The sequence below is a fragment of the Sus scrofa genome, chromosome 3, assembly GCF_054392235.1.
Source record: "Sus scrofa isolate SSC_HxYL_T2T_F1_AM1 chromosome 3, Sscrofa_HxYL_maternal_Yorkshire_Landrace_v2.0, whole genome shotgun sequence".
NCBI lineage: Eukaryota > Metazoa > Chordata > Mammalia > Artiodactyla > Suidae > Sus > Sus scrofa.
In genome coordinates, this window is record NC_139385.1 from 64,408,120 (window position 1) to 64,434,423 (window position 26,304).

At 48.5% G+C, this 26,304-nt stretch overlaps 1 protein-coding gene across 50 annotated transcripts in view; it reads right to left on the reverse strand.

Moving 5' to 3' along the window:
• Window positions 1-26,304, reverse strand: part of MAP4K4 (mitogen-activated protein kinase kinase kinase kinase 4) — a 166,433-nt gene that overhangs the window by 15,416 nt on the left and 124,713 nt on the right. For 2 of the 50 annotated variants that reach the window (XM_085018528.1, XM_085018526.1), the window contains exons 13-26: window positions 21,607-21,768; window positions 20,204-20,290; window positions 19,232-19,348; window positions 18,201-18,362; window positions 15,678-15,911; window positions 14,657-14,763; window positions 12,867-13,015; window positions 11,917-12,014; window positions 9,787-9,962; window positions 8,893-9,013; window positions 7,775-7,966; window positions 5,672-5,789; window positions 5,194-5,364; window positions 652-795 (exon numbers count right to left, since the gene is read on the reverse strand). In XM_085018528.1, the coding sequence (XP_084874654.1) occupies window positions 652-795; window positions 5,194-5,364; window positions 5,672-5,789; window positions 7,775-7,966; window positions 8,893-9,013; window positions 9,787-9,962; window positions 11,917-12,014; window positions 12,867-13,015; window positions 14,657-14,763; window positions 15,678-15,911; window positions 18,201-18,362; window positions 19,232-19,348; window positions 20,204-20,290; window positions 21,607-21,768 (2,038 nt within the window). Of the gene's footprint in view, window positions 1-651; window positions 796-5,193; window positions 5,365-5,671; window positions 5,790-7,774; window positions 7,967-8,892; window positions 9,014-9,786; window positions 9,963-11,916; window positions 12,015-12,866; window positions 13,019-14,656; window positions 14,764-15,677; window positions 15,912-18,200; window positions 18,363-19,231; window positions 19,442-20,203; window positions 20,291-21,606; window positions 21,769-26,304 lie in introns of all 50 variants that reach the window. The other 48 variants (XM_085018527.1, XM_085018524.1, XM_085018523.1 and 45 more) reach the window with 24 other exon arrangements.

The following is a 26,304-nucleotide window of genomic DNA, read 5'->3' on the forward strand; positions in this document are numbered from 1 at the left end:
TTTGCTTTTTTGTTTTGTTTTGATCTTCATTTTATTTTATTTTTTGTTACTCAAATGAATTTATCACATCTGTAGTTGTATAATGATCATAACAATCTGAGATTTCACAGGATTTCCATCCCACAGCCCAAGTACATCCCCCACCCCCCAAACTGTCTCCTCTGGAGACCATAAGTTTTTCAATGTCTGAGAGTCGGCGGTTTTTCCTTCAAGCATGTATTCTGAGTGTGTGTATGCTTAGAAGATTAGAAGTTTAAAACGCAAAGTTAAAGAAACACTGTTTTGATTTGACATTGAAAAAAAATCCACGACACGATACTGTCACCGTCACTGGCAGAGAACAGTTTCTTCTACATGAAAGACCCCCGTGGGAAGAAGCGGAGGCAAACCTCCAGGCTGGCTGGGACAGGCCAAGGCGGCCAGGGGGGCGGGGCGGGGTGGCAGGTGGAGGAAAGCGCCAGGCTCTCATGCGCCCTAGACGGCAGCGTGGAGCCCCAAGAAGACATTTTCCTAGCAGGTGGCTGTAAAATTGTGCCACAGTTCTATGTCATTTAGCTATTACTTCAGAAAATGAGTTCACGCCAGCTCCGCGCTGGTCGTCCTACACTTTTAAACCATTTTGTAAGCTTGCTTTCCTGAACACATGCTTACCAGATATTGTCACCAAGACATTCAAGCCTTCCAGGACGTCCATTTGTTGAAATCGTCTTCGGTTAATCAGAGGATACACCTTCCCTTGGCCACTTCTGTCCAGCAGCATCAGGCCACTCTCTGTACCCACCAGCAAGTTCACTCCTATTTCAAGGACATAGAAAGCCCACAGCATTACAGAGTGCTTGGCCAATGGCCTGGTTGTATGGAACGGAGAGCATCACCTACCTGGATAAGGGGGGTTTCCCCAAGTCCCCCATAAAGACATGCTTCCACCAGTCAGAGCTTAGAGTAACCAAAAGGCAACAAATCACAAGAGCGATGGAGAAACATTCACTTACACACGCAAAAGAATTTAAGGGGGAAACAAGCCCGCCCCATCCCCTGAACTCCTTCACCACCTCTCCAGTTTCCAGTTCTTCCTCAGCTGTCCCAGAATGTCCAAGCCCGTGGCCTCCTGGGTTCCAGATTCTCCATCTCCTCCGTCACATCAGACACCTGAACTTTCATCTGCTGCCACAGTCTCCACCTGCTCCCTTCACCCATCTTTTCCCTGGCAGACTTCTGGAATAAGCCACACATAGTCCCTTAATCCTTCAGTCTGTGACTGATCTGGGTCTATCACTTAGTGTAAGGTTTCCTTAAAGGCTGTTCTCCAATACTGAGAAACAAACAGCAGCATCTGGTCCTGAGTGCCTTGGTCTCTTGAGCCCTCCCAGCCAGCTCTGTGCACCACGCCCCACCCCCACCCCCACCGCCCATCTCCCACTTCCATACACCTTCTCTGCTTCTTAAACACCGTTTGCTAGAGCAGGACCTCAGAACCAGTAACCCCCAATTCCACAACCACCTCCCCACTCTCGATCCACTCTCAGCTCTCACTGAAACCAGCTTCTTGAGCTCTGCTGTTTCTATCAACAGCACCCACACAACTGCTCCATCAAAGGAGCCAAGCTGCCGCCCAACCACAGAAGACACCCCTCCGACCCCTCCTCTGTGTACCCCACTCCAGGCTCCGGCCACCTCACCGCTACAGGTGGAGACCTGAAGTGAGGCTTGTTTCTCAGGACTGCAGAGCTAACAGCCCCCGCACCCACGACGCTCTGTGGCCATGCTGCGCCTTCAGACTGCATGCTCGATGTGAGGTGGTAAAAGCCCAGACAGCCTTCAAAGCTCTCTGCCTGCAAGCCGGCTCGCTTCACTTACACTTCAATTACACTTGCTTCCTTGGTCAAGAACCCTGGGCCTAAACTGACTGTCACATGCAGCCCAGGGCACCTCACACGCTTACGGGTTGGGCACAAGCATGTTTGCATGATTCCCTAAACTGGGTAATAAACTCACCGAGACAAGGGATAAAGTGTCTGGTGCTTTTACAAAGCAATCACTCACTCAATATTTTCAGGCAGATGGAAGGACAGGGAAGAAGAGCCTATATTTCTTGAACCATCGGATCCATGTTGATTCAACCGTACTCTTTTCCAGAATCAAGTGAACAACTAAAAAGGCAACAAGCCAACACCCTCCCGCCCACCCTAGCTGGGTGCCTGGTCGCTGCTGGGAGGGAAAGCCCAACACGTGGGGGGTAGGACCGACCCAAGCAAACCTCCTGAGGACACTGGAGACACCTTGGGTCCTGGGGGGAAGTGGGGCACGTACATACGTACGCACGTCACTGCTACCTCAGCGCCTGAGAGCACATCAGGCACTCAAGGATGCCAGTTACAAGTACGGCCCAGAGTGCTATAGATGCCCATCTAACTAACGGCACCTGCCCTGGAGTCCTCAAGTATGTGCAACACACAAGGAAATGCAGACAAATTCCAGCGACAGACAGCCACTGTTTCTGACGATAACGTGACCAGATAAAGGTCCACCAATAATGCACCAGGCTTCCAGTGCAGGACTCATCTTACAGAGCTGCCCTGTGCACGCAGCCCTGGGTTCTCCCCCAACAAACACAGGTGCTTTCCTCCAGCACCATTTCAATGAGACAGTTTTAGAGGCAAACATACTACATCACGCATGCAGCTTCAGAAAATACCAGGGAGGCCTCTGGAATTTGGTCCAAAAGGAAAAAACCTGAGTGTGTCTTACCATCTACAGTGCTCTTTAAAAGTGGACAAATTTTCAAGTATGCCCGTTTGTCCAGCATAGGAAAAAAGGCTTATAAATGCACACGGCTTCCTTCATTGCTTGTAATTAAGATTTTGGAACTGTCTAGACCAGCCTGTCCAAAAATACTTTCTACTGTGATGCCCAATGTGAGGCAATGGCCACAGGTGGCTACCAAGCATAAGAAATATGGCCAGTGCAGCTGAGTATCTGAATTTTGTTTTAATTCATTTAAACGTAAGCAGCCACATGAAGTTGGCAGCTATGCCAACAGCCAGTGCTGCTATGGAAGACACTGACGTTTTTTTACTAATCAGGGAGCATCATGCCTTTGAATTAAGAGCTCATGGTCTTATACTTTTTCAGGCTTACAACAAACCATTATGTTTTCACAAAAAAGAAGTTCTTTAACAGAAATGTCATGCATATCAGAATGATTTCATTCCAAGAAAAAAAGTGCTGTCCAGTTTGAAAATAGGTTTATCATCAATATTTTAAAAAATTAATGCTTAAGCAATGCTCCATTCATTTTCATACATTTTTACTCTTGAAGTTGGCTATTTTGCCATAACTAAGTCCCTTGAAGTTGACTAGTTTGCCATAATATTATTTTAGTGTTTTTCCCCTTCACAGCCTTAGGTCAGGTAATTCTAAATAGCTTAAAAGTTATTTGCAGCAGCACTGACAAAACACTGATTGATTGATCTGCAGCCAAACAGTCCATTCCAAAGGTTCCAATTCATATAATATTTCACTATGTTCCTGGTCAATCTTCAAAATTGAGAAGCTAAAAAACCTATGTCAACTACCTAAATGGGTAATAACTACCCAAAATATGAGCCTTGCGAAATTTTCCTATTATTTGTGGTTTCCCAAATAAGCATCATTCAAACATCAGTCAAGATTTTAGAGTAAAAAAGATTAAAGATTCAAAAGAGCTGAAAAAATTTTTTCCATATACACAAAACTTGTAGATATTCTGGCACTTATGCCCAATTTTCTAATTCTCCAGTATATAGCTCCAAGAACTGCATAATTTTGCAAAACACTGAGTATGAGCAGTCAAAGCTAGACAGTCACTGGAAAATAGCAACCTTGGAAATTAAAAGCCTATGAAAAAATAAGTTGCACACTGCCATAATTTTCTATAAATACACTTTTTTAAGCTGAAAACTGTTAGATTTTTTGTTTACATTTTTCTTTTATTTGTATACACTTATGCATATATATGAAACACAGAATTGTAAACCAACTATACTTCAATAAAATAAATTTTTTAAAAAAGAAACACAAAAATTATTATTTTCTTCATTTCAGATCTCTCTCCCAAGACAGACCACAGAAAAGAGAAAAATCCCTCTTTACCTTTTGGTCTCTACAGATTTCATTTTCTAAGTCCAAGCTTTCAGATGACAAATACTGCTTTTTTTTTCCCCTCTTAGTCACCGTAACTTCAGCATATGGAAGTTCCCAGGCTAGGGGTCAAATAGGAGCTGCACAACTATCAGATTAAATCTTATGTTTCTAAGACCAAGGGGACCAAGGGGACAGACCAAGGCCCAGGGAGTGGGTGAGGGCAGGGTGGTCAAGCAGGTAAGGGCCCTTCTTCAAGGACGGGGCAAGGGCCATCTCGAGGTTTAGCAGGTGAGCAAGAGGGCTCCGGGGGAACCTGCCAGGAGCGGTTGCCACATCCCCCAGGCTTTACACTGGCAGCCTCAAAGAGTAAGAAACTTCCCTGAGCAGAAGCAGGGTCCCCCTCATTAGAAATAGCCGGTATCAGGATTCAGGGAGGAGACAACAGGTGTGGGGCTGGAAGGCGAGGTCAGGGTAAGAGTGGGTCCCCCTGTAGGGGAGGGGACGTATCAGACAGGGGTGACAGCCAGGAGGGGGCAGGGATGTGTGTGTGGCAAACTCCGCCAACCCCCTCGTGGCATCTACACAAGCCAGCAGATGTTCCGCAGGTGAGTCAGTTCCCAGCCCCTGCCCTCCCTTCCCACAGGTTCTCTGCCAGAGGCAGTCTCCTCCTAAGGGCCTCACTAGACGTCAGGCCTCAATCACAAAAGGCAAGGAGAAATGGTAAAGTGAAACATCTTAAGAAAAGTCATTCCAATTTTTTCATCCTCCCTATGGAACACGGACCAAATCAAACATCTTTCTCATCTTCTTCCTTTTCTCCTTTATATGAAGAAATGGAGACGAGTCATTCTTTCTAATAACCGAGGGCTGAAACAAGGGCAAGCCCGCCCGCACCTGCAGGACTCCATGGCGTGGGTGGGGGTGGGGGGAGACGGGACCATCAGCTTTCTGTTGTTGCACCTGCCAACACCACTTCTCAAACCCCCAAACTATCCAAAGCTGTCCTTCTCCCAAAGACCAGGCCACCCCTCAGAACCAAAAGCAAAGGGTCAGAGTGGCAGCCACACCTACCCCAGAGGGCGGCACACAGAATCTCGGAATTAAACCTCTTCTTGTATTTGCGAATCTCCGGGGTGTCACTCTGTGGCCGAGTGTTGGTGGGATTCACATTGACCACTGAGCCCTTCCGGGTGGGATCTTGCCTTATGGCCTCCGGCCGCATTCCATCACAGGAAAATCCCACTGAAACACAGGACACCTGGTGTTATTTTCTGTCCCCAGGAGCACGGGCTGGGCCTGCTCCCCGACCCACAGTGGCCCAGAAGACATCCTAGTCACAACCAACTCTTTGCCAAGGAACAGAAATTTGTGGGAAACGTCCATGGAGAGGAAAACTGACTATACCACTCAATGCAAACAAGGCAATGCGAGGGGGGCGGGGTCTGGACAGAGGCCTGTGCCTGAGAAGCACACAGCACCGTGCCCGAGCGGCTTTGGCCAAGGGTGCAGGCCCGCTCGTGGGCTGCTTTCTTGTCACCACTTTACTTACCCACAGAAGTCACTGTTGTCCCACTAGACGGAGAAATCTGTAGTAATCTGGGGTCTATAAAAGGTGTAAAGGAGGAGGAAGATTTGTGTTTCTGGAGGGTGCTACTAGCGGACTGAGTCTGCAAGGAAATTTCAGTCGTATTAACACCAAGGCAGTAAAAGGACAAACATAAAACACTTCAATCCACTTCTTCACCACCCTGCTTCCCAATACAAAGTCCTGTCCGTCTAATTCCTCCCCCAATGCTCGGGAGGTGCCTCTGCCTAAGCACAAGCAGCCCCCCGCCCCCCAAATAGGCCCTTTAACCAGAGCCACGGAGAGGGCAAGACCTCTTTCCTAAAACATCGCTCCTCTGAGACGGAAGGTGCCAGCTACCAACAAAATCTACGCTTCACACTCCACAGGCTTTTAATAAATCACTTTAATGAAAACTCCTAAAGGAGGTTTGAAACATCTTGCTCTCAATTCATCAATTTCTGAATTTACTCTCCTGCCCAGAAAAAAAGTTCAATTAATCTATGTTGGAATCCTGGCAAATCTTAATTTTACACTGTTTATTTCGAAGGGAGCCTCTTGCCAGAAAGCTACAGAAGCTTTGGCCATCATTATTTTAGGTGCATCCACATTAAATCCTTATCAAATAGGAGCTCATTAGTGAAAAAAGCTGCAAATGAAGAAGGTGGCAAATCCTTTTGCTCTTGTAGGAACAGGAGCATTTGGGTTAATAATGTAATTTAAGACAAAAAGAGAAAAAAACAGCGAAACAAATTGTTAAGTGGAGATGTAATGACAATTAAAAACAAAACAAACAGAAAAAAAAAAAACTTGCCAGTTTAGTGAGTTAATAAGGGTTATTGTAAAAACCGTACGTTAGCACAAAACAGAGCCAAGTTTCAGTAGAAAGAGGAATGTAAGTGCAGGCGGGTTATAGGTCTGACCAAGTGCTTTTATCCTGTCCTGTTTCACTCCCAGGGCAGCTGAAGTCACGGGTCCTACAGCCCACCCCTCCCACCAGCACAGCTGCCAGGTGGCAGGCACCCCGCCCGGGGCCCCCATCTGTGGCCCATCCAGTCCATGGCAGCCGATCTGATGCTGAGTCTGAGGTGACTGACCCTGCCCCTCAAGACGGGAGGACTATTCTGATTCTTTCCAACAAGGGAACCAGAACAGGAGCAGGTGGGCAGGCCAGCAGTTCAATGCTTTTAAGGCTGGCTCAAGCTACGTGTCACCGGCAACCTCCTCTTAGACAAATGCATTTAAGCCAAACCTCCCACGAAATCCATCATCTGTTTCATTAAGGACAGGGTGCTCACAGTGGCCTCTCACTACACTTGGGGCATAACCCTGTTCCAAAGAGCAAGAATCACCCAACCAGCACCCAGACTGAACACAAATATGCCTCTGGAGAACACACCAGACTTCCCGTTCAGAATTTGACAATGAAAGCTCAGACCTCTGACCTTCCTGCGCAACATCCTCATTTTCGAGGTCCCCCCCACAAAGCATGTGGCCTCTTAAACTCTGAGTGACTGTGGATTTCAAGGAGAGAAATCCTTTTAACAGGACTGCCAAAAAATAAATGAGAGTAACCAACCAATAACATCCCCCCACCCCCACCCCAAACAAAACCCAAAAGGTCCAGCCCTCCTTGAAGGAGGTTCCTGTACAGAGCAACGCGTCTGTCCAGAGAAGCCCACGTCTGCTTAACCCAATTTTTCTGAATTTTATTTACTGGATAAAAAGAATGAAAAAGGCAAGAGTCCACAAACAACTACCAGAATTTTCATGCCAAATACATAATGGATCGAAAACACAGCAATCGATTTATTTAGACTTTTTGAAAAATAAACTGAATAAGGAAAGCCATGCAGCTACACTTATCTAGAGAAAAGTAAACAGGGAACTGGCAAGTCTGTAGGGAAACTGATCTAGGTTAAGGGGTTTGTATGCAGATCTGAACCATGTTACTGGGGGTGGGGAGGAGGGGAGATGACAGAAGGAGACGGGTGGGGGGGTGGGGGCGTGGGAGGGGCGCTGCCAACTAGCTCCTGGGCAGTGCTGGTCTAACCCTGGGAGAGCAGCCAGCTGTGGTGCGAGACATACCTCATTAGTAGTGAGCTTGTCCTGGGGTGTCTGTGGGGACATGGTGGGTGTCGGCTGGCTGGAGGATGGGGAGGAGGAGGTGGAGGAAGTGGAGGAGGAATGGCTTTGCTGTAAGAGATCTGGCAAGAGGTGAATGCGACCGGCAAAGCCATTGCTCTCATGATGGCTGGCGCGCTTTTGGTCAACTGCACTCTGCAGAGAAAACAGGCACACTGGTCTCGCTCGAGCGCTGCTGACATTGCCTTCAGCCCTATGATACCTGAATGCTCACGGTGAACCTCTCAAACTCTGTTCTGCCATTGGGAAAGACTGGAGGAATTTAGCCTGAGGGGCTCACACTTCCTCCCCAAAGGCCTGAGTTGAGCAGGGAGAACTCACGGCACCTCCTGTGGGGTCACAGTGGGTGTTTAATCTGGTTGATTTGCCACGGTGGCTGCTGTTACCAAAACCCCTGGCTCTTTCTTTTCCCCTTTTCTTTCTAAACCATCCTGTCTAAAGCTCTAGAAAGTATCCTATCACTTCTTTGAATCCTGGTCTTTTCTGGACCAGGTCCTTCCGGCTCTCTGGCCTGCCCTGCAGAGCCCCAGACACACTCAGGGAAAGTAAGAAGTACTAGACAGGAGCCCTGCTCTACTTAACCGAGAAGCCGTCACCTTCCTGGTGTCTGAGCTAGGAGATGGACAGACAGGCGTCAAACTGCTGGCCCAAATGGAGCACATCCGCGGGGCACCCGAGGGAGGAGACTAAGGGAAGAGGTCCCCCCTTTCGGCTCCAGGAGGCCCATCCGCTCCCCGGTGGCCCCCGCCTGCCTCACTCACAGAGCTGAGCTCTGTGCAGACTGGGGTGGCCTCCTGAGGCAGCTCCATGTTCAGACACAGCCTGGGGCTCAGCGTGGGGCTAGGGTGGGGCCACGGGACATGCAGAGGAGCAGGGCGGGTGGGCCCTGCCAGCGCCCTGGGGCATGCAGCTCACACCTGCCTCCCTCGCCCCATTCCTGCCCTGGGTCTTGTTAACGTGAAAACAGGTGATGATGTAGAAACAGCATGAGTGAGTGAATGAGCCAGTGGGTTAATGACCAAGGAGAAGTTCGGCCTCTGACAGGGAGAGGACGCAGGTACCTGGCGCACGATCAGCGTGCCCTCCTTGGACGGGGTCACGGCCGGTTCACTTTCCACGTCGTCGTGGACGATCATTGTCTTCACGGACTCCGTTTCCCCGTTGCTCAAATTCAGAGACGACCTGTTGGGACAAAAATCCAGACATGAAGGCCACAACCTGCGAGCCAAAGAGGTGCTGCTCAGATTTTTCACCTTCTCAAGTCTTAAGATGAGAAGGTGCAAAGGTACAGAGTTTTCCTCAAGGAAGAAGAACTGAAATTTCCCTTTTATCATAACTTTGGAAGGATGGAACACACAGGTACTGGTGAGAGGCAGTGACACACACACACGGGTACTGTGAGAGGCAGTCACACACACACACACACACAAGTACTGGTGAGAGGCACTGACACATGCACACGAACACACACAGACGTACTAGTGAGAGGCACTGAACACATTCACACATATACAAACACACGGGTACTGGTGAGAGGCACTGAACACACACACACGGGTATTAGTGAGAGGCACTGACACGGGCACATGAGTACTAGTGAGAGATACTACTGACACACACGCACACAAACACAGAGGTACTGATGAGAGGCAGTGACACACACACGCGTCCACACATAAACACATGAGAACTGGTGAGGCACTGACACACATGTACACACACACAGGTACTGGTAAGAGGCACTGATACACACACATACAGACGCAAACATGCAAAAACTGGCGAGAGGCACCGCCATGCACATGCACACACGCACAGGAGCGGGGAACAGACAGGCCATCTGTTGCCAACTCCATGACAAAGTTTAGCATCATAGGACAGGTTTAGAAAAAAACGGGTCCCCACTGCAAAGAAGGCTCAGGGAGACTCATCCTCCCTAACACAGTGGGACTGACGCGGCTCTGGTGTCCTCCGGTCCAGAGGTGGGCTCCTCGGCCCCCTCCTGCTCCACATCATCGTCCTCCTCGTCCGTCGTTCCCGACTCCTCGCTGGAGGAGGAGTAGTCCGTCACCTTGTGTGGTGGCCGCACATCCTCCACTGCCCGGAGCTCTTTGGCCAGTGCTGTCAGGTCCTGGAGCGGGGACAGAGGGCCAGATCAGGGGAGGGCAACAGCACAAGGACTTAACAACTGTACTGCCAGGCTGCCAGAGTGCCTCCTAGGGGCATTTTTGGCATTGGAGGAAGGGTAGCACTGCAAGCTTTGGAGAGGAAAGACTGAAAAACTCAAAAAGATAAAAAAAAAAAAGATTTTTTTAAGAAGTCAAAGATGGTGTACATCATGCAAACCTCACAGCCACAAAAAACAATAGCCTTGTATGAGGAGCTGAGAACATTTTTCCCAACTACACGACAAAATTCTAGATCATCGAATGTGTGCAGAAATATCTTGTTGTTTGTTATCAAGATAACCTGCCCCCATAACAAAGCCTTCCTGCAGGGAGATTTTCCAAAAAGCAAGGTTCTATTTCAAGAGAGGTGACTTAAAATATTTATCTGGGGAGTTCCCACTGTGGCTCAGCAGATTAAGAACGTGACACTGTCCGTGTGGATACGGGTTTGATCCCTGGCCTCGCTCAGTGGGTTGAGGTCCCAGTGTTGCTGCGGCCGTGGCGCAGGCCAGAGCTGCAGCTCCAATTCAACCTGGAACCCGAGAATGTTCACATGCCACAGGTGCAGCCATAAAAAGAAAAACAAAGTATTCACCTGATGAGGTTTCTGTTTTAAACTCCAACTTTTATTTTTAAATTTTTCAAAAGAGTGAGCTCAGCACACAGCTCACGCCTTGACTCACCAAGTGTCACAACTCGCCACATTCATGAACAAAGCTTCCAACGTGAGACCTGAGAAAGGTCCCGGTGCGTGCGGCTGGGGCTGCAGCCACTGGCAGTGGATGCCCACATTGAGGGAGTGGGAGGGGAGTCCAGAGTAAAAATGATTTTATTCCGAAGGGCTTCAGTCTCTGTACTCTTTTAAGGAGCTGGTTAAAGACTCTGTCAACTATCCTAATATAACTTTCAAGCTTGATTATTATCTTCATTTACACTTTCATATAAGTCCCAAGGATATTTCTTTCCAATAAAAATGTTTATTTAAAAAGTAATGACTCTGTGGCCATTCTTCCTTCTCCTTCTGGCAGCTTCACAGGGTTTCTTCTTTTCTTTGAGACTGCACCTCTGAGCTAAGTGAGCAAGTACTGGCCTTGAGTCGTGCCAACCATTTCATGATTATAACTGTGTCCTTTGCAAGTTACTTTAAAAAGTTGTATTGAATAATAATAAAGCATGCATGCATGCATGCATGCAAAAAAAAAAAAGTGCATGTAGCAAATTTGGGGTGTTAAAAAAGATGAAGCAAAAGTTTAGTGTTTCTATTAATTCTAAAAAGAACATAAAGGCAAGCTGAGAAAGGAAGAGGAATGCCAACTAAAGGGCAGCCAGCATGCTGCTCTGACACGGAACTACAGAGGCGAGCTTACCACTTCGCCCTGGAGTCAGCGGTGGTCCAGGGAGCCAGAGAAGCCAGCGAGGATGAGGACACGGCACAGGAAGCATGGAGGAAGGGGGGCGGGGGGCAGAGAAATCAATGCAGGCAGGAAACAAAACTCCAGCAGGCCCAGAACCCCGAGGTGCACAGTGACAGGTCAGCTACGTGACAAGGACTAAGGACAAGTTCAAGAAACAGGTGCCACTGCCGTGCTCACCAAAGAACAGAATAAAGCTCCGTGAGCCGAAGCAGGTGATGCATTTACTCTAGAAGTGGGTACTTTAGAAGCCCAACTCATAGGAACCCATGTAACGGTGGATGCTAAGCAAAGAGAAAGATGGATTTTCTTTCGTTTGTGTTTTCAGATCATTAAAGGGTGGTCGAGTGGGGACGGGAGAGTTTAAGGTTTCCAGTTTATGCCCTTATCAGCCCTCTGATCTGCAGGGCCCTCAGAGGCCCTCGGGCCTTGCAGCTACACGGCTTTAACAGCAAGGCCTCACTCAAGGTGGAAATAAGCAAAACTGACTTTGTGCAATTCTTACAGCAGGCTTGAGAGGTCTCAAAACTTCTTTTTTATCTTCAGGCTTTTTCGCTGCATTTTCCAGGCGCTGAGATGGAGAGCCTTCAGACTTGGATGATGCTGTCAAGTTTGGAGACAAGAATGGCAGAGACACATAAACCTCTTGAGCATGGCCCCAAAGCCGCCCAGCCCACCTGGCCCGCCCTCTCCCCACCCATCAGCCCCTCACAGCAAGGTCTCCACTCTCGCGCCTGAACCCTGGGGCTTCTGACTCCTTACACAGAATCCGCCACCATCCCACAGCACGGTACTGCTCATGGTACCTTGCTGGACCATGTCAGTGACAGAGGAGATGAAACTGTCTCTAATCTACTATGACGAGTAGGTTAAAATAATGACTATTAAGGACAATCCTGATGGAGTTTATACTGAAAAAGAGTGGGTTCAAAGCTCAGCGTGGACACTGAACCAATCACCTTGGACGAGTGGCCCAATCTCACTGAAGTGCAGTTACTGAATCTGTAAAATGGACACAATGTACACCTCTCTCTCCTGGGGTTATTATAAGGATTAAATGCAAGAACACATGAGACGTGCTCGAGTGCTCTCCAAGCTTAAGTCTTCATTATGAAAATTATGGTGATGTGCAGGGTCATTAGCAAGCCCACACTGGGTTTGTTATATGCAGCTATGCAAAACCACAGGGCTTCTCCTCGATTGAAAAGGATTTCCAAAATACGGTCAACCCTTGAACAACACAAGTGTGACTTCACAAGGTCCACGTTTGCACAGGTATTTTTTTAACTGTAAGTAACTAGCCCTACAGGGTCCACAGGTGGTGGGATCCACAGGTGCAGAGGAACGAGGCTGACAACACAAGAGGATTTCCAGCTGCTGGGGGGGGGGGGGTCCCCTAACCCGCACTGCTCAAGGGGCCAGGTGGCAGGGAGGGGGAGCAGGAAAGGCCCCTACATCTCACTCTGAAGCGCTCCCCGGAGCCGCTCTGAGACCCGGGGTGGGACCCAGGCTGGGATCCTGAGTTGCTGGACCCCGAGGAGCTGCCACTGCCAGGCCTGGGCACCAGCTTCTCCACTCTCTCCCACAGCAGCCGGGGCTCGATACTGCTGTCAGGGAAGAAGAGGAGAGAACAGCTAAGGCACTGCCCAAGGTGAAGGGTCAAGTGAGGCAGACTTGTGCACGATGTCCTCACATGGAGGAAGGGTGGGAACACCGGCCACCAGCAGCATGTGTCACCGAACCCACCAGAACTTACAGCCACATTGTCTACCCATCTTATCTCAGGTATCTAAACAAGCCAAAAGAGCTGAAAGACATCCCACCCTGAGAGGAAACGCTACTGTTCGGTCTGAAGTGTCACTATTTCTGTCACAGCTACAAACTCAGTTTCTTTCTTTCTTTTTTTTTTTTTTTTTTTTGTCTTTGCACCTGAGGCATATGGAGGTTCCCAGGCTAGGGGTCAAATCGGAGCTGCAGCAGCCGGCCTATGCCACAGCCATAGCAGTGCAGGATCTGAGCTGTGTCTGCGACCTACACCACAGCTCATGGCAATGCCAGATCCTTAACCCACTGAGCAAGGCCAGGGATCGATCCCGCATCCTCATGGATGCTAGTCAGGTTTGTTAACCAATGAGCCATGACAGGAACTCCCAAACTCAGTTTCTTATTATAAAAAATCCCACTTGGGTAATTGCACAACTCTGATCATCCCCAACACCTGTCACCGCTGCTCTCGAGAACTGACACCGTGCGACATCCTGCTTCCTTCCCCACAAGCTAGGCTGGAAATGTGACAGAGCCATGGACACACCACAGCTGTCCTCCGTGGTGGAGGACATGAGTTCTCCAGGTAAGAACTAGGCAAGAACTGACTCAGGTGCACAAGAACACATGGCCTACCCTGGAGAACCCAAGGTCCACCCTAGAGAACCACGGCCCACCCAGCAGAACCCGAAATCCAGCCTGGAGAAGCCACGGCCCAGCCTGGCCACATACAGACTCGGAAGGCTCTCTTGGTAGCTGCTGGCCACCACCCGTTCCACTACCTCAGTTATATGAGAGACCCTGTAAAGAAGGCTACCTTCGGAGGCTCAGTGGCAATCAGGGAACACAACATTCAACTGGACCAATTCTTCCTCTGAAACAGACTGGTCAGTGACTGGTCAGTGGAGCTTAACTGAGATGGTGGCCTTCTATGGCTGAGCTGGCTAATTCGGTCACCACAAGGTGAATGTGGTTCCTGAACACCTGGAATGCGGCTGGTGCAGCTCAGGCAGTTAATTTTATTTAATTTGAATTCAGTGAACCTCAAATCAAAGTGGCCTCGTGAAGAATAGAACTGAAGAATAGAACAGCTCTACGTGGTTAATTCACGAGTTAATGCGGAATGTAAGTCAACCACTGGCTTTTCTTTCATGGCCTGCGTGTGATGTCTGTACCACTCCCAAGGCCACCAACACCCTTTGGAGAATCAGCGCTGGATTACAGTTCCCCCTGGACTCCTGTGTGCCTCCTACCTACCCGCCTGACAGGGAGTTTTCACTTTAGAACTGCCACCATCACAATCGGATCTACTCTTCTCTTTTCACCACGGATCAGTCTGTGTTATGCATATCAATGGATTTGATGGTATTTTCTTTTAGAAACTGATCGTGTCTTTGCCCCAGAACCTCTGTGTCTCTGAGCACTTTTCTGCAAGCAGACAGTGTGAGACCATAGGAGTCGGTGCAGCGAACTCCTCTTACCTGGTGGAGTTCCTCTGACCTGCTTGGCTATTCTGCTGCCCACCGCCCTGCAGTGGGGAGTCCCGACGGGACAGGACAGGGGACCGGGACGTTGTTCTCACAGGAACCTTGGGGTACAAAATACAGCAGTTACATTGCTGCAAACTCTAGGGGGAGGAGAACAAAGACTTTCCCACCAAAACATACCCCCCAAGAGGGCCTAAGTACACCTTAGCCTTACCCTCACCTGGCCAGCCCCATCCCTCTCTGCCCTCCGCTGACACGCCAGAGAGAGAAAATGTAGTCAAAGGCATCGGGACAACCTTTCTGTGCTTCTGTAACATTTAATGAGGGTGGCACTGAAGCTTGGTAGCGGGGGACATACAAGGCATTTTGCTGAGATAATGTGAAAACCAGGAAAATAAGCTCAAAGAAACCAAACAATGGGCTACAAATGGATCAGCAGGAAACAAAGACTGTAGGAAGCAAGAAAATATTCAGAGGAAGCAAATTCCAAGTGGAGGAAAAAATAAATCAAAATGTGCCTTTGTGTTTCATTTCAGCCTTAGTTACCAAACCAAAAATAAAAACAAAATTTAAAAAACCCAAATAAAACCCCAAATCCCTCAATTTAAAAAAAAAAAAAAAATCACTTTCTTTGAAACACTTATGTTGATTTTTCTCCCTTACAGGACCCTTCCTGAAAATTTTGGTATCAGTTAACGTGCAAAGTAATTTGTAGCCTCTGTATAAACTTAACAAGGGAGCTGCTAAAACATACTCTATCTGTTCTAGAAGCATACTCTTCAATTATTTTGTTACCAGTTCTTAAGCAGTGAGTTAGCAGCAGTGAAAAGCTAATTGGCCAACGGCTGCACGGGACTGTCTCACTAGGGCATTTTCTCCCACCACTGCAAAAAGTTCATTAGAAAGTTACTGCCCCTTAATCCTTGTGATGCCACCACACCCTTAATTGAAATAAATATATATTTTTTTAAATAAGAAAAAAGCAAAAGCACACGCCTGCCCTTCCGCTCCTTACCCTTGGAGGCACCTCGTCACTGTCTGATCTAGACCAAGCCTTTTGGGTGGGGTCAGGTACCTCCGACTTAGGGTCAGAGCTCTGACTCGGCACCTCACTGCGGGAAGGTGGACATGGGTCCTGAGAGCGAAGATGATGGTGTGCAAATTTGGGAGGAGAAGGGTCACTGAAGGAATGGGATCGCGAGACAGGGGAAACACTGTTCTTGAGAGATGCCAGGTGGGACCACTGTACCTTACGAGAAAACAAAACACAAGACATTCAATGCGTTCTGCAGAAACCATGTTTCTGGTCAACACCAAATCCAAAGCAGGCACCGGGCAACGCACACGGGGCGGCACAGTACTAGTCAGCCAAGCGGTGAAACAGTTATGCTGTAAGTGGAGAGGGGGTCTGGGGAACGCAATGCGCGGAGGAGGACAAATGGACATTCGTAAGGAAAACTCTTTGTGTCCAAACACACGGCACAGAGAGCAGTCAAGGTGAAAAGCGCGTGTCTGAGGCCGTGTGCGGAGCAGCCTGGGCAGGCAGAGGGGAGGAGACCACAGGCCGGACATCGCCACGCAGGCAGACCTCTCTCCCCAGCCTCGCAGGGCCCGGTGGGGCAAGATTTCAGCCCAAGTAACGAGAGAGCAACACGTTTACGGTGCAAAGACCAAGCCCTCATGTCTGGACAGATAATAGTGTAACTTAAAAACAGCCAACTTTTCAAATGCACCAATCATTTTCCATCTTTCTTCTTCCAAGTCCTAAAACACTCCAATTCTAGATAACAACCCCATATGTCTTTACACTAATTAGGAGGAAAAAAAACAAAACCAAAAAAAACCCCTCTGATTTCTTTAGAAATAGGACCACGATTCCCTAAAAACTGATGGCTGAGACGGTATTCTATCCACGTGAAAAATGAAGAAATAGGGCAATTCCTTGTCAGCTGAGTTTATCTGGTCACTTCTAAATTGGAAACACAATCTCTGAAATAATCTGCATTTTCGCTAAATTATATTTCTTGTTTTAAAATATTTGTTCAATATTGCATCTTACATAATTACAGCTATATATCTATTACATCATTGCACTAAAGGAAAACTGGAAATACCAAATCAGGATTGCCTCAACCTGGCCAAATGTAATATTCAAAATTAGGTCCAGGTCTACAACTGCTAGGGGAGTGTCCCGGAATTCCAGTTATTGGATAATCTCAGACTTCTAAGATGTTTAAGATTTTTCGGGGGCGGGGGGGAGGAGTATATAATAAGTGATTATCTGTAACTGTAATAAAAAAAGGGGTCTTAAAACGAAGTCCTACATGAAAAAGTTTTCCCCAAAGAATGTTTTCCTAAGTGCAGGTTTCAGGCAAAAGCAACCTGAGATGGAAAAAGGAAAAAGGAAACTATTTCCAGGCCCTACATTAATTAATCATTAGTATAAAGGGCAGTCCACAGAATTCAGGAACTTCTCTTTTCAAACTGTTAGAGGCAAGTTCAGGTTTCATGAAACTCATCCTGCCAGGCCCTCCCCTCCCGTCCCCCCTCTCCTGCGAGTGTCCCTCTTGACTCCTCAGTCTCTGGAGCCGCCAATGCTTGGGGGTCAGCAATTCCATGAATCAAGACACTGCTGGGCTCATGTCAATACCTGCCTCCATACACCTGCCCACCAAGTGCAGCACTGGTTCTTCTTTTATTGCAACACTGCTTCGCACAAGGATACTCTGTTGTCAAGTGTATTCAGATCCTCATCTGGGTTGGTTTTCCAGAGCCCCAGTGCCTACTTCTCCCAAGAAATAGCAACTTCCATCCCCCAGCACATGCCAACATCAGTGATGGATAAACTTGGGCTCAAGAACTTGTCCCCATTACTCTAGACCACACAGCTGTAGGTCAGTTATCTTCGGGGAGCGTGGGAACCAGTGAAGGGTCTCTGCCATCTGCTTGCTTCCAGGCGAGGCTGAGCGCCTAGCCAATGTAACGCCTTTATCCTGACCTCTTTCAGGGGAAGCCACACCCCACCACTGGATCGGCACCTTCACCTGGGTCTGGACCTCTTGAGAATGTGATAAAAAGCTCTTTTCCCAGAACAATAGGTACGTCTGAACAGACTAAAAAATTCTACATGGAATTGCAGGGCTGCCCACTGGGGATCCCAGGTTACGAAAAGATACAGACTCTCACTCTATGTATTTAAGACACTAACTTTGAGAACACTGAACTGAAAAGTCTTCGTATTTGAGTAAAGAGGCACCTGTTTATGAGCATCTGAGTTAGTGAAGGCAAGAAAGTTAGACTAAAAGAAATTACTGAACCCAGATATTCTTAGTAAGTACAAGGACAATCTTTAAAAAGAAAATCCCGTTTTTTCCTATCAACCGAGGCAGCCATGCCCTAAATCTTTAGTCTAAACTCACTTCGGCTCCTCTCTTCTCTTTCTAAACCTGAGGACAAACCAAAGTGAGCATGTCAAGCAGGCTGGCGGCTCAGAGCCTCTGCGGGCGTCTCCTCAACCCCCAGCAAACGGCTGTTCTACCTGTGGCTCGGCGGGCCTCTGCAAGGCGGGGTGCACAGCCTCGGAGTTGCCGTTGGAAAAAGACTCTGATCTGGAAGGCACTGGTGGCTCCAATACTCTGCCTGTCTGCTTAGACTGGGCTTCGGGGGAGCTGTGGTTAGTTTTCCTAAATCTATCTTCCACCTGCATCAGAGAATTAGAGACATGACTCAGGGTTAGTAGGGGAAAAGCAGAGATGCCGAGAGAGCCTCAAAGTGGAAGGACTCTAAAGAGATACACTTCTGTCCTCAACGCCAAGATAAGAGAGGAGGCAAGGAGCCCTGGACGAGGATCTGATTCAGAACAAAGAAACCCTCAGGAAGACAAAAAGTAAGAGAAGCAGCCTTGAAAATCTCCCTTTGGCAAGAACTCTAGGATCTCAGGTGAGGATAAATTAGAGGAAAAAATTACTTTGTTGCAGACCACTAAACCAGCTGATTAAAAGAGTGTCCTGGAGAATCTGAAACACATTCGTTACATCAAAAATAAAGGAACTGCAGAGGCAGCAGGGCACCAGCTCCTAGAATGGGCCCTAGGAGGGCGAGCACAGCTGGAGGGCGCCACCTACAGGCCAAGCTCTGCACATTCTGCACACCTCCCAGCCCCACCTTCCCAGGGCCCCTGAAGGGTGGGTTGCCTGCTTTGCCACATCCAGACCCACGGGCTCTGGGTCGCCCAAATGCCCCGATTCAGTAACAAGCCCTGATCATCGAAAATTCAGTAAACAGGGCCACAGGCAGGCTTCATCCTCACGGCAAACAGATGGCCAGGTCACCTTTTCCCCTTGTCTACTGTTCAGAGAGCCATCCCATTGTACTTCTAGCCCCTTTCTGTTTAGTTCAGTGCTTGCACCACCTGAGATTTGTGAAGGAGGCATTCTGGGCCCCATGGAGAAACACCAACCAGAGCAGGAAGAGACGTGGCCCAGGCTCTGGCCTCTGGGAGCCCCCTCTCCCGGCCCCCAGATCGACCTCGCCGCAGACAGCGCTGTCCCATCCCCAGGGGAGCCATACCTCCCGGGCCCGCTCGGCAGGCTCGTAGTGGGCCTTGGGCTCGGCAGCGTGGAGGCTGGGCTTGCTCCTGTCCTGCGGGGGCTGCGGGGGCTGCGGGGGCGGCCGCCGGTGGTCATGCTGTAGAGACAGGAGATAGGCTTGTTCTTGCTGCAGCTGCCTCTGGAGCCGTTCCGCCTGCCGGTGCTCCTCCACCTCCCGCCAGCGGCACTCCTTGGGGGGAGAGGGGACACTCAGTGCAGGGCACGGGGCCCGCTCGCTGCCTCCAGCTCGGACTCCCAAGAGGGCGCTTTTTGACTCTTGCTTAGTGACAAGCAAAACAGCTGGGATTTGTAATGGCAAAGTACCTGCAGAAAAATCTGACAGCTTGTTGCTAACCATAACACCACTGGATAAGAGTAAGAGAGAACCCAATGAAATGCTGGTTTCAAAAGACACTTGGGGAGCTCCCGTTGTGGCACAATGGAAACAAATCCAACTAGGAACCATGAGGTTGTGGGTTTGATGCCTGGCCTCACTCAGTGGGTTGAGGATCTGGCACTGCTGTGAGCTGTGGTGTAGGTTGCAGACGCGGCTCGGATCTGGCGTGGCGTAGGCTGGCAGTTACAGCTCCGATTGGACCCCTAGCCTGGGAACCTCCATATGCCACAGGTGCGGCCATAGGGGGAAAAAAAAAGACACTCAGAGTGCTCCAGGTCAGAATCTACGGCACATGCTCTGACTCTTCAGCCTTAGCCCTTGAGCCTGGTCACTGAATGCCAGGCTCTGCTCAAAACCTTGTCAAAACCTTGTCTCTCTACCAAAGGAGAACGATTGACTTAGTGATGGGCAATGCAGAGATGAGTAACTGCCTGAGCAGTCGCAGCCCAGAGGACCAGAGCCTGCAGCCCTGCAGCGCCACCCCCACAGCCCGGCGGCCAGCACCCTGCCCAGCCCAGGGAACCCCACACAGCCCAGGACCCACACAGGCGTTACCAGTAGCATGGCCTGCTCCTGGAGCAGCTGCTGCTGAAGGAGTTCCAAGTGCCGCTGCTCCTCTTCCAGCTGCCGCCTGATATACTCCTGTCACACAGAAACCACCCAGCCATCAATCCACCAGCAGAATGCACCAGAGCACCTGCCACCCCAGGTAACTCACTCAGGGACCAATGGCTACAAAAACCTAGTGTGAAGGATTTTCCCAAGAACTTCAAACTATGATCTAGAGTCTAATAAATGATGATACGCAATCCTGTGGGAACCACACAGGTGTTGTAAAGTTCAGGGAGTTCCCACTGTGGCTTAGCGGAAATGAATCTGACTAGCATCCACAAGGACACAGGTTTGATTCCTGGCCTTCCTCACTGGGTTAAGGATTTGACATTGCCTTGAGCTGTGGTGTAGGTCTCAGACATGGCTTGGATCTGGTGTTGCTGTGGCTGTGGTGTAGGCCAGTGGCTGTAGCTCTGATTTGACCCCTAGCCCGGGAACTTCCATATGCTGTGGGCGTGGCCCTAAAAGGACAAGTAAAGTTCTTCTGTTAGAACACAGATGTTATATATACAAGTGCAAGGGTTTAAAGGACTTTGCTGTTCCTCTTAGAGATGCTAAGTGCAGAGCACTCCAAAGCTCAGCTAGGAAACCAGAGTGTTCTTGTTAATAGCTGTCTGCTGACTAACCACTATTTATACCAAGCACGAAGGACCAGTTTTTAAAACCCCAAACCAAAACCTGCTTAATATTAAATAAAACGAATATGAATTGTATTTTCTGAGATCAAACAAAAGATACCTAGAACAATTACATTCTGCCAGCTCTGGTCTGGGAAATTCTCACAAATGAACCAGCCCCAAGCCCTTGGTGACTGAGAGGGCTGGGTCTCCAAAGGCGGGGCTGGGAGGGACACGGACATGACATGTTTTCAACAAGAAGAGAATGACACATCTCTCTAACACAGAAAACACATAAGCACATCCAAAATACGTGGTGAGGAAAAATCCTCTTTAGTCACTGGATACTTCAAATATTTCTCATGGGAAACGTCTTACACTTGGTTTCAAATTTCATTGAAGAAAAAAAAAAAAAAAAAAGTTCACTATCATCCAGATATTTGAGGTTTGAAGCACTTAAGCCAAACCCGAGAAGATCCTTCAAGCATCAGACTAGTGGAGACCACTCAGCTGGTTTCGAGAGGTTTCTAAAGTGTCATGATTCATATGTATCTGTTTGTAGAGACAAGAGAGTCCACTTACTGACTTGAATGTTTCCAGCTGCACTTCTGCACGTTCAAAGCTCTGAAGTCCTGATCCCGGGTGAGCTTTCTGCCCCCAACCCCCCAAGTCTGCAAAGTGACAGAGGTCAGGAGTTGTGGCGGGAACATTCTTTGAGGACAAACTAACCTGTTCCCTCTCGACTCTCCTCTTCTCCTCCTCTGCCCGTCTCCTCTCCTCCTCTTCCTTTCGCCTTCTCTCCAGTTCCTCCAGACGCCGCTTCTCCTCCTGCTCGCGTCGCCGCTGCTCACGTTCTTGCTGCCTTCTGGCTTCGCGCTCTCTCCTTTGTTGCTATGCGGGGACAGACACAATCAGCAGACTCCCTAGCCTCGGCTTGCAGGGAGACGCTAACGGGGGGGACCTCGCAGGCCCACCTCCACCGGTCCACATGGACCAGCTTCCTAAGCACCAGTCAGAGCTTGGTTCCATTCTGCTCTCAGTCATGCCCCATTCTTCACTGAACCACAGCAACGAAGGACAGGGAACCCTCTATCCTCAAATCCTACTAACAAGCTATCCAGGGCCCTTAAGTCAGAAGAAAAAGACGAGAAATGGATACAGGACAATAGATCGGGCAAAGAAAAACAGGGCAAAGAAAAATAAGGCAACAAAAGAAGCATATGAGGGCAAGAGGAACTGACACCAACGCGAATAAGAGACGCAGTGATCTCACCGCGACTGAGGAAACCACCCGAGCACGTGCGTGCACGCTAAGGACACAGCGGTCTTCCTTCCACCTCTTCACCCACTGGAGTTCCCCTAACAAACCTAGGAAGCAGGTCCTTCCCTCCTACTTCGAAGAGGAGAAAACAGGCTTGGAAAAATGAAGCGACTGCCTGGTGTCGCCGGCCTCTAAGCCCCCAGGTCTGAGGCCACTCTGCCTGTCACTGCACAGCATATGCCATCCTGCATCTCATTACCAAACTCGCCCAGATCCCAGCCCTTCTACCAGCCCCAGAGTACAGGGTGTCATAAAAGTGACACTGGGCCCACATCTGGGTGCTGAATATAAAATCAACCAACCCCTCCTCCTGTGAACGTGCAGTATGGGCCCTCAGATCCCAGCTGGGGAAGGGCTCGCTCAGTACAGCAACCACTGGCCCCTCGCTGTGACCGAGCACCTGCAATGGGACCAGCACAAGGAAGGAGCGGAGTTTTGAATTTTATTTCACCGAAGTTAAACAGTCTACAGCACAGCTCTAGAGAAAGCACAGCCATCCAATTTCTCAAGACACAGGAAGCCAGCATCACAAACTTTAATGTGACAGAGATTAACTACTAATAAATGAGAAAGTTTGGGGCAAAGCCACTGGAGATATTAGACCAAAATATTCATGATAGGTATACAAAATAGTTATTTATTACAGTCAAAGTACTCCTCCTGAGCCCCACCCCCACCCCAACCCTACCCAGCATTCGTTCTGAAGGCAGATGCTTAAAACTGACTTCCTGAGCAACGGGGAGCTGTGTCTCACACAGGGAACACGGGGTCGGCAGCAGGCCCCTGAGGTGATGGCTACATCACCATCATTCTCTAGAGTCAGCTTCTGGCCCCGCCTCCTCTCTTATTCCATACACTTCAAGTTTGGGGGTGCTCCCCCCACTGTCTACTCTTAGATTTCAATGCAAAACACTCCCCTGTGGGTGAGGTGGGGTTGTAAGAAGAACAGAGAACCAGAACCATCCTGGTGTTCAGAAGCTACGAGTTTAATGGCTAGGACATCTTCGGTCAGGTCTAACACCTACAACTACCCTCCTATAAAGCTGCCTGTTGCTTGCTAGCATAATGCCTTCACACTTTTTTATAAGACTTCTGCACTGACACTATGCTCTTCTGCCGCCAAATGGTCTGCAATCAGGTGGAGGGCCTCTGCCTTCTAAAAGCCAGCAAACCACTTCCCCTGCCTCAGGGCTCCAGGAACAACCTCACACAGAAACTGAGCCACCTCCCAGCTGTGTTTCTGTGGCCTCTCCTCTTCCAGGCAGACTGAGCTAAAATCTCTTATTCTGTATCTTTTGCTTGTTCCATGCAGAAGCAAAAAGAACAGTTGGGTTTTCACCAGCACATCGCTTACAATAAACACTTAGGACCTAAGAACTCAACCATTTCTATCACTGGCAATAAAAAACTTTACATTCCACTAACTGGTAAACACAAGTTTCTGTGCTTTAAATAGCAATTACTTAGTTTCTTCAGATATTCTTGGTTGGCCAGGTTTTCCAAAGGAAAGCATCTTTTTAACTTCTTTTGAGTAAAACTACATCAAAAAGATGATGAAACAAAAAGCCCTCTGATAAACCTGGAGCTGAAATGCAAAGCGGCAGCTCTCATTCAATCTGGTTTTAAAGCTTAAACCATTTGACCTGTTCCGAGCCAACATGGAACCTTCGAGCGAGGGGGGTTTTGCGGCTCTGCCTTGTCCATGGAGAGCCTTTGAGAAATAATCATGGGCAAAGCTGGTGACAAGCAGGACACAGTGCAGGTAATGAGAGAAATCGCCGGAACCCACTGGAAAGCCAGGTATGAAGGGCCCACAAGCACACCCAAGGATGACACGTTGACACGCAACAATCCCCGAAAGTCGGTCAGGAAAGCAGAGAAAAGAAAGAAGGCAACGTGTGTGTGTGTGTGTGTGTGTGTGTGTGTGTATGTGTGTCCCTGCCTAAAACTGTCCCCTAGATTTTGAGAATTCAAGTTTCAAGTCAATCAGATGCAAGTGAACAGGTTAGAAGAGGCAAAGGATCTCACACATTGAACTTTACAACTTTCAGGGAATCTAGTCGCCAGGATGAGCCACAGTCTTGTAGCAGTGAAGTGTTAGAGGACCATTTCTCGCTAAAAGGTCTGGGCTTTCCTCCCCTGTCCTCCTCCTGAGGGATGTGCCCGACCTGCGAGGTGGTCTGTCAATGTGGGCAGTCTCTACAAGGGAGCATGGGGAAACAGAAAATATCCAGAACTTCTACTAACACAGTATTATAAATCAACTATACTTTAATTTAAAAAAAAAATTTTTTTTTAAAGGTAAAAAGGAGTTCCCACTGTGGCTCAGCAGGTTAAGAACTCAGCATTGTGTCTGTGAGGATGCGGGTTTGATCCCTGGTCTTGCTCAGTGGGTTATGGATCTGGTGTTGCTGTGAGCTGTGGTGTAGGTCACAGACACAGCTCGGACACGGCACTGCTGTGGCTGTGGTGCAGGCTGGTAGCTGTAGCTCTGATTCGTCCCCTAGTCTGGGAACTTCCACATGCCACAGGTGCAGAAAGCAGCCAGGGGGAAAAATAAGTAAAGACATAAATAAAAGACTGAACAAGGAGTCTTCAAGAAAGAGCCAGGTGAGGAGAGAAACTCCAATGAGAGTGCTGGAGGCCGCCAGACTGCAGAGGGAACACGGCTGGGCACCCACACACTCTGGGAGCCCAGATGCAGTCAAGAGTCTGGCTCACACCAGCCTCAAGGTTCAAACTTCTGCCTCCAGAGAAGACGAGGGAAGATGCAGAGGAAGGGGGGTGAACCAGCATCAGGGCTGGCTTTCCATATGTGGCTGCCCATGGGGCCAAGTCACCTTTCAGCTGCTTGACTTGAATCACTGCCGCCCCAGTCCACACAGGCAGGGCTGTCCCTGGTCCAGCCCACACCTGGGAGACTTCTCATCTCACCTGCTTCCCAGCCCTGCGCTGTGGGCACCCGGGGACCAGGGAACAACAGGCCCCTGTGCACATCCTCTGGTCTCAGAGGAGATACCCATTCTTCTACCTGGCAGGAAGCTCTAGCTGATGCAATGTGCAGAATCCACCCTGGTTATTTCCAACTGCACGGGAGGCGGGGGGTGATGCAGGGCTCCCAGCCCAGGGGTAAATCTTCACTTCAGCTAACTAAATGCTACTAAGAATCTTAAGTTTAACTTAGAGTTTAAGTTAAAGTTGCCCTTCCAGGTAACTTTTTCCATTTCACTTGTGTTTAAATTTTTTAAAAATTTTTCTAAATTATAGTTGATTTACAATGCTGTGCCTTTTCAAAAAAAAATACATATTTCAATTTTAATCAATCCTTCATCCACATTATGCTCTAATACGTGAAGTGGTACACTGGACCAAGAGCAAAAATGTAAATTCCAACCGCTGAAAACCACTATAGTCAGAACAGGCCCTTAATTGAGGGGGTGTGTGTGTGTGTGTAGGGGAGAAATTAAAACTTAAAGAAAGCCCTTAGTAAATACCTTAACAGATTATTCATGTGAAAAGCTGGCCTCTTGTAAGAGAACTTCAAAAGAAAATGGCCAAAAATAAAACGTATATACCACCATATACTGATGAAGTAACATCAGTCCACAGTGGATTAACCTATGCCTGGGAATTCAAGCAACAAACCCGAGAAAATTCTAATGAACATGCCTGCTCAGGTTTACCCTATTAAGATCGATAAACGTGATATAATCCTTTGAAGCTTTTTCAAATTGATGTCATTCTTACTTTTTTGAAACAGTCTTTCTTTAAAAACAAAATCAAACTGAAAAACTGCACGATGCCGTAAAGTGATTTCCAAATCTCTCAAATTATAAAGAGACTTCCTTATTACTTTAAATTTTCCAAGCATGCCTGAATAAATATGTACTTTCCTAACTCTGCTGCAATGATCTTTAAGTTCCCTTTCTAGGCTGGTATTTAAAAGCAGGGCTTTCATCTCACAGTCCTAACAACTTTCCTAAAGAGGCCGTGCTGATGACAGTGGGGTCCACTTAACTGACTGGCTTTAGAAAGTAAACATCTTCAATGAACCGGTCTATTCTTCAGGTTCACCCATTTCCAACAACAGCGGGGCGACATGGCTG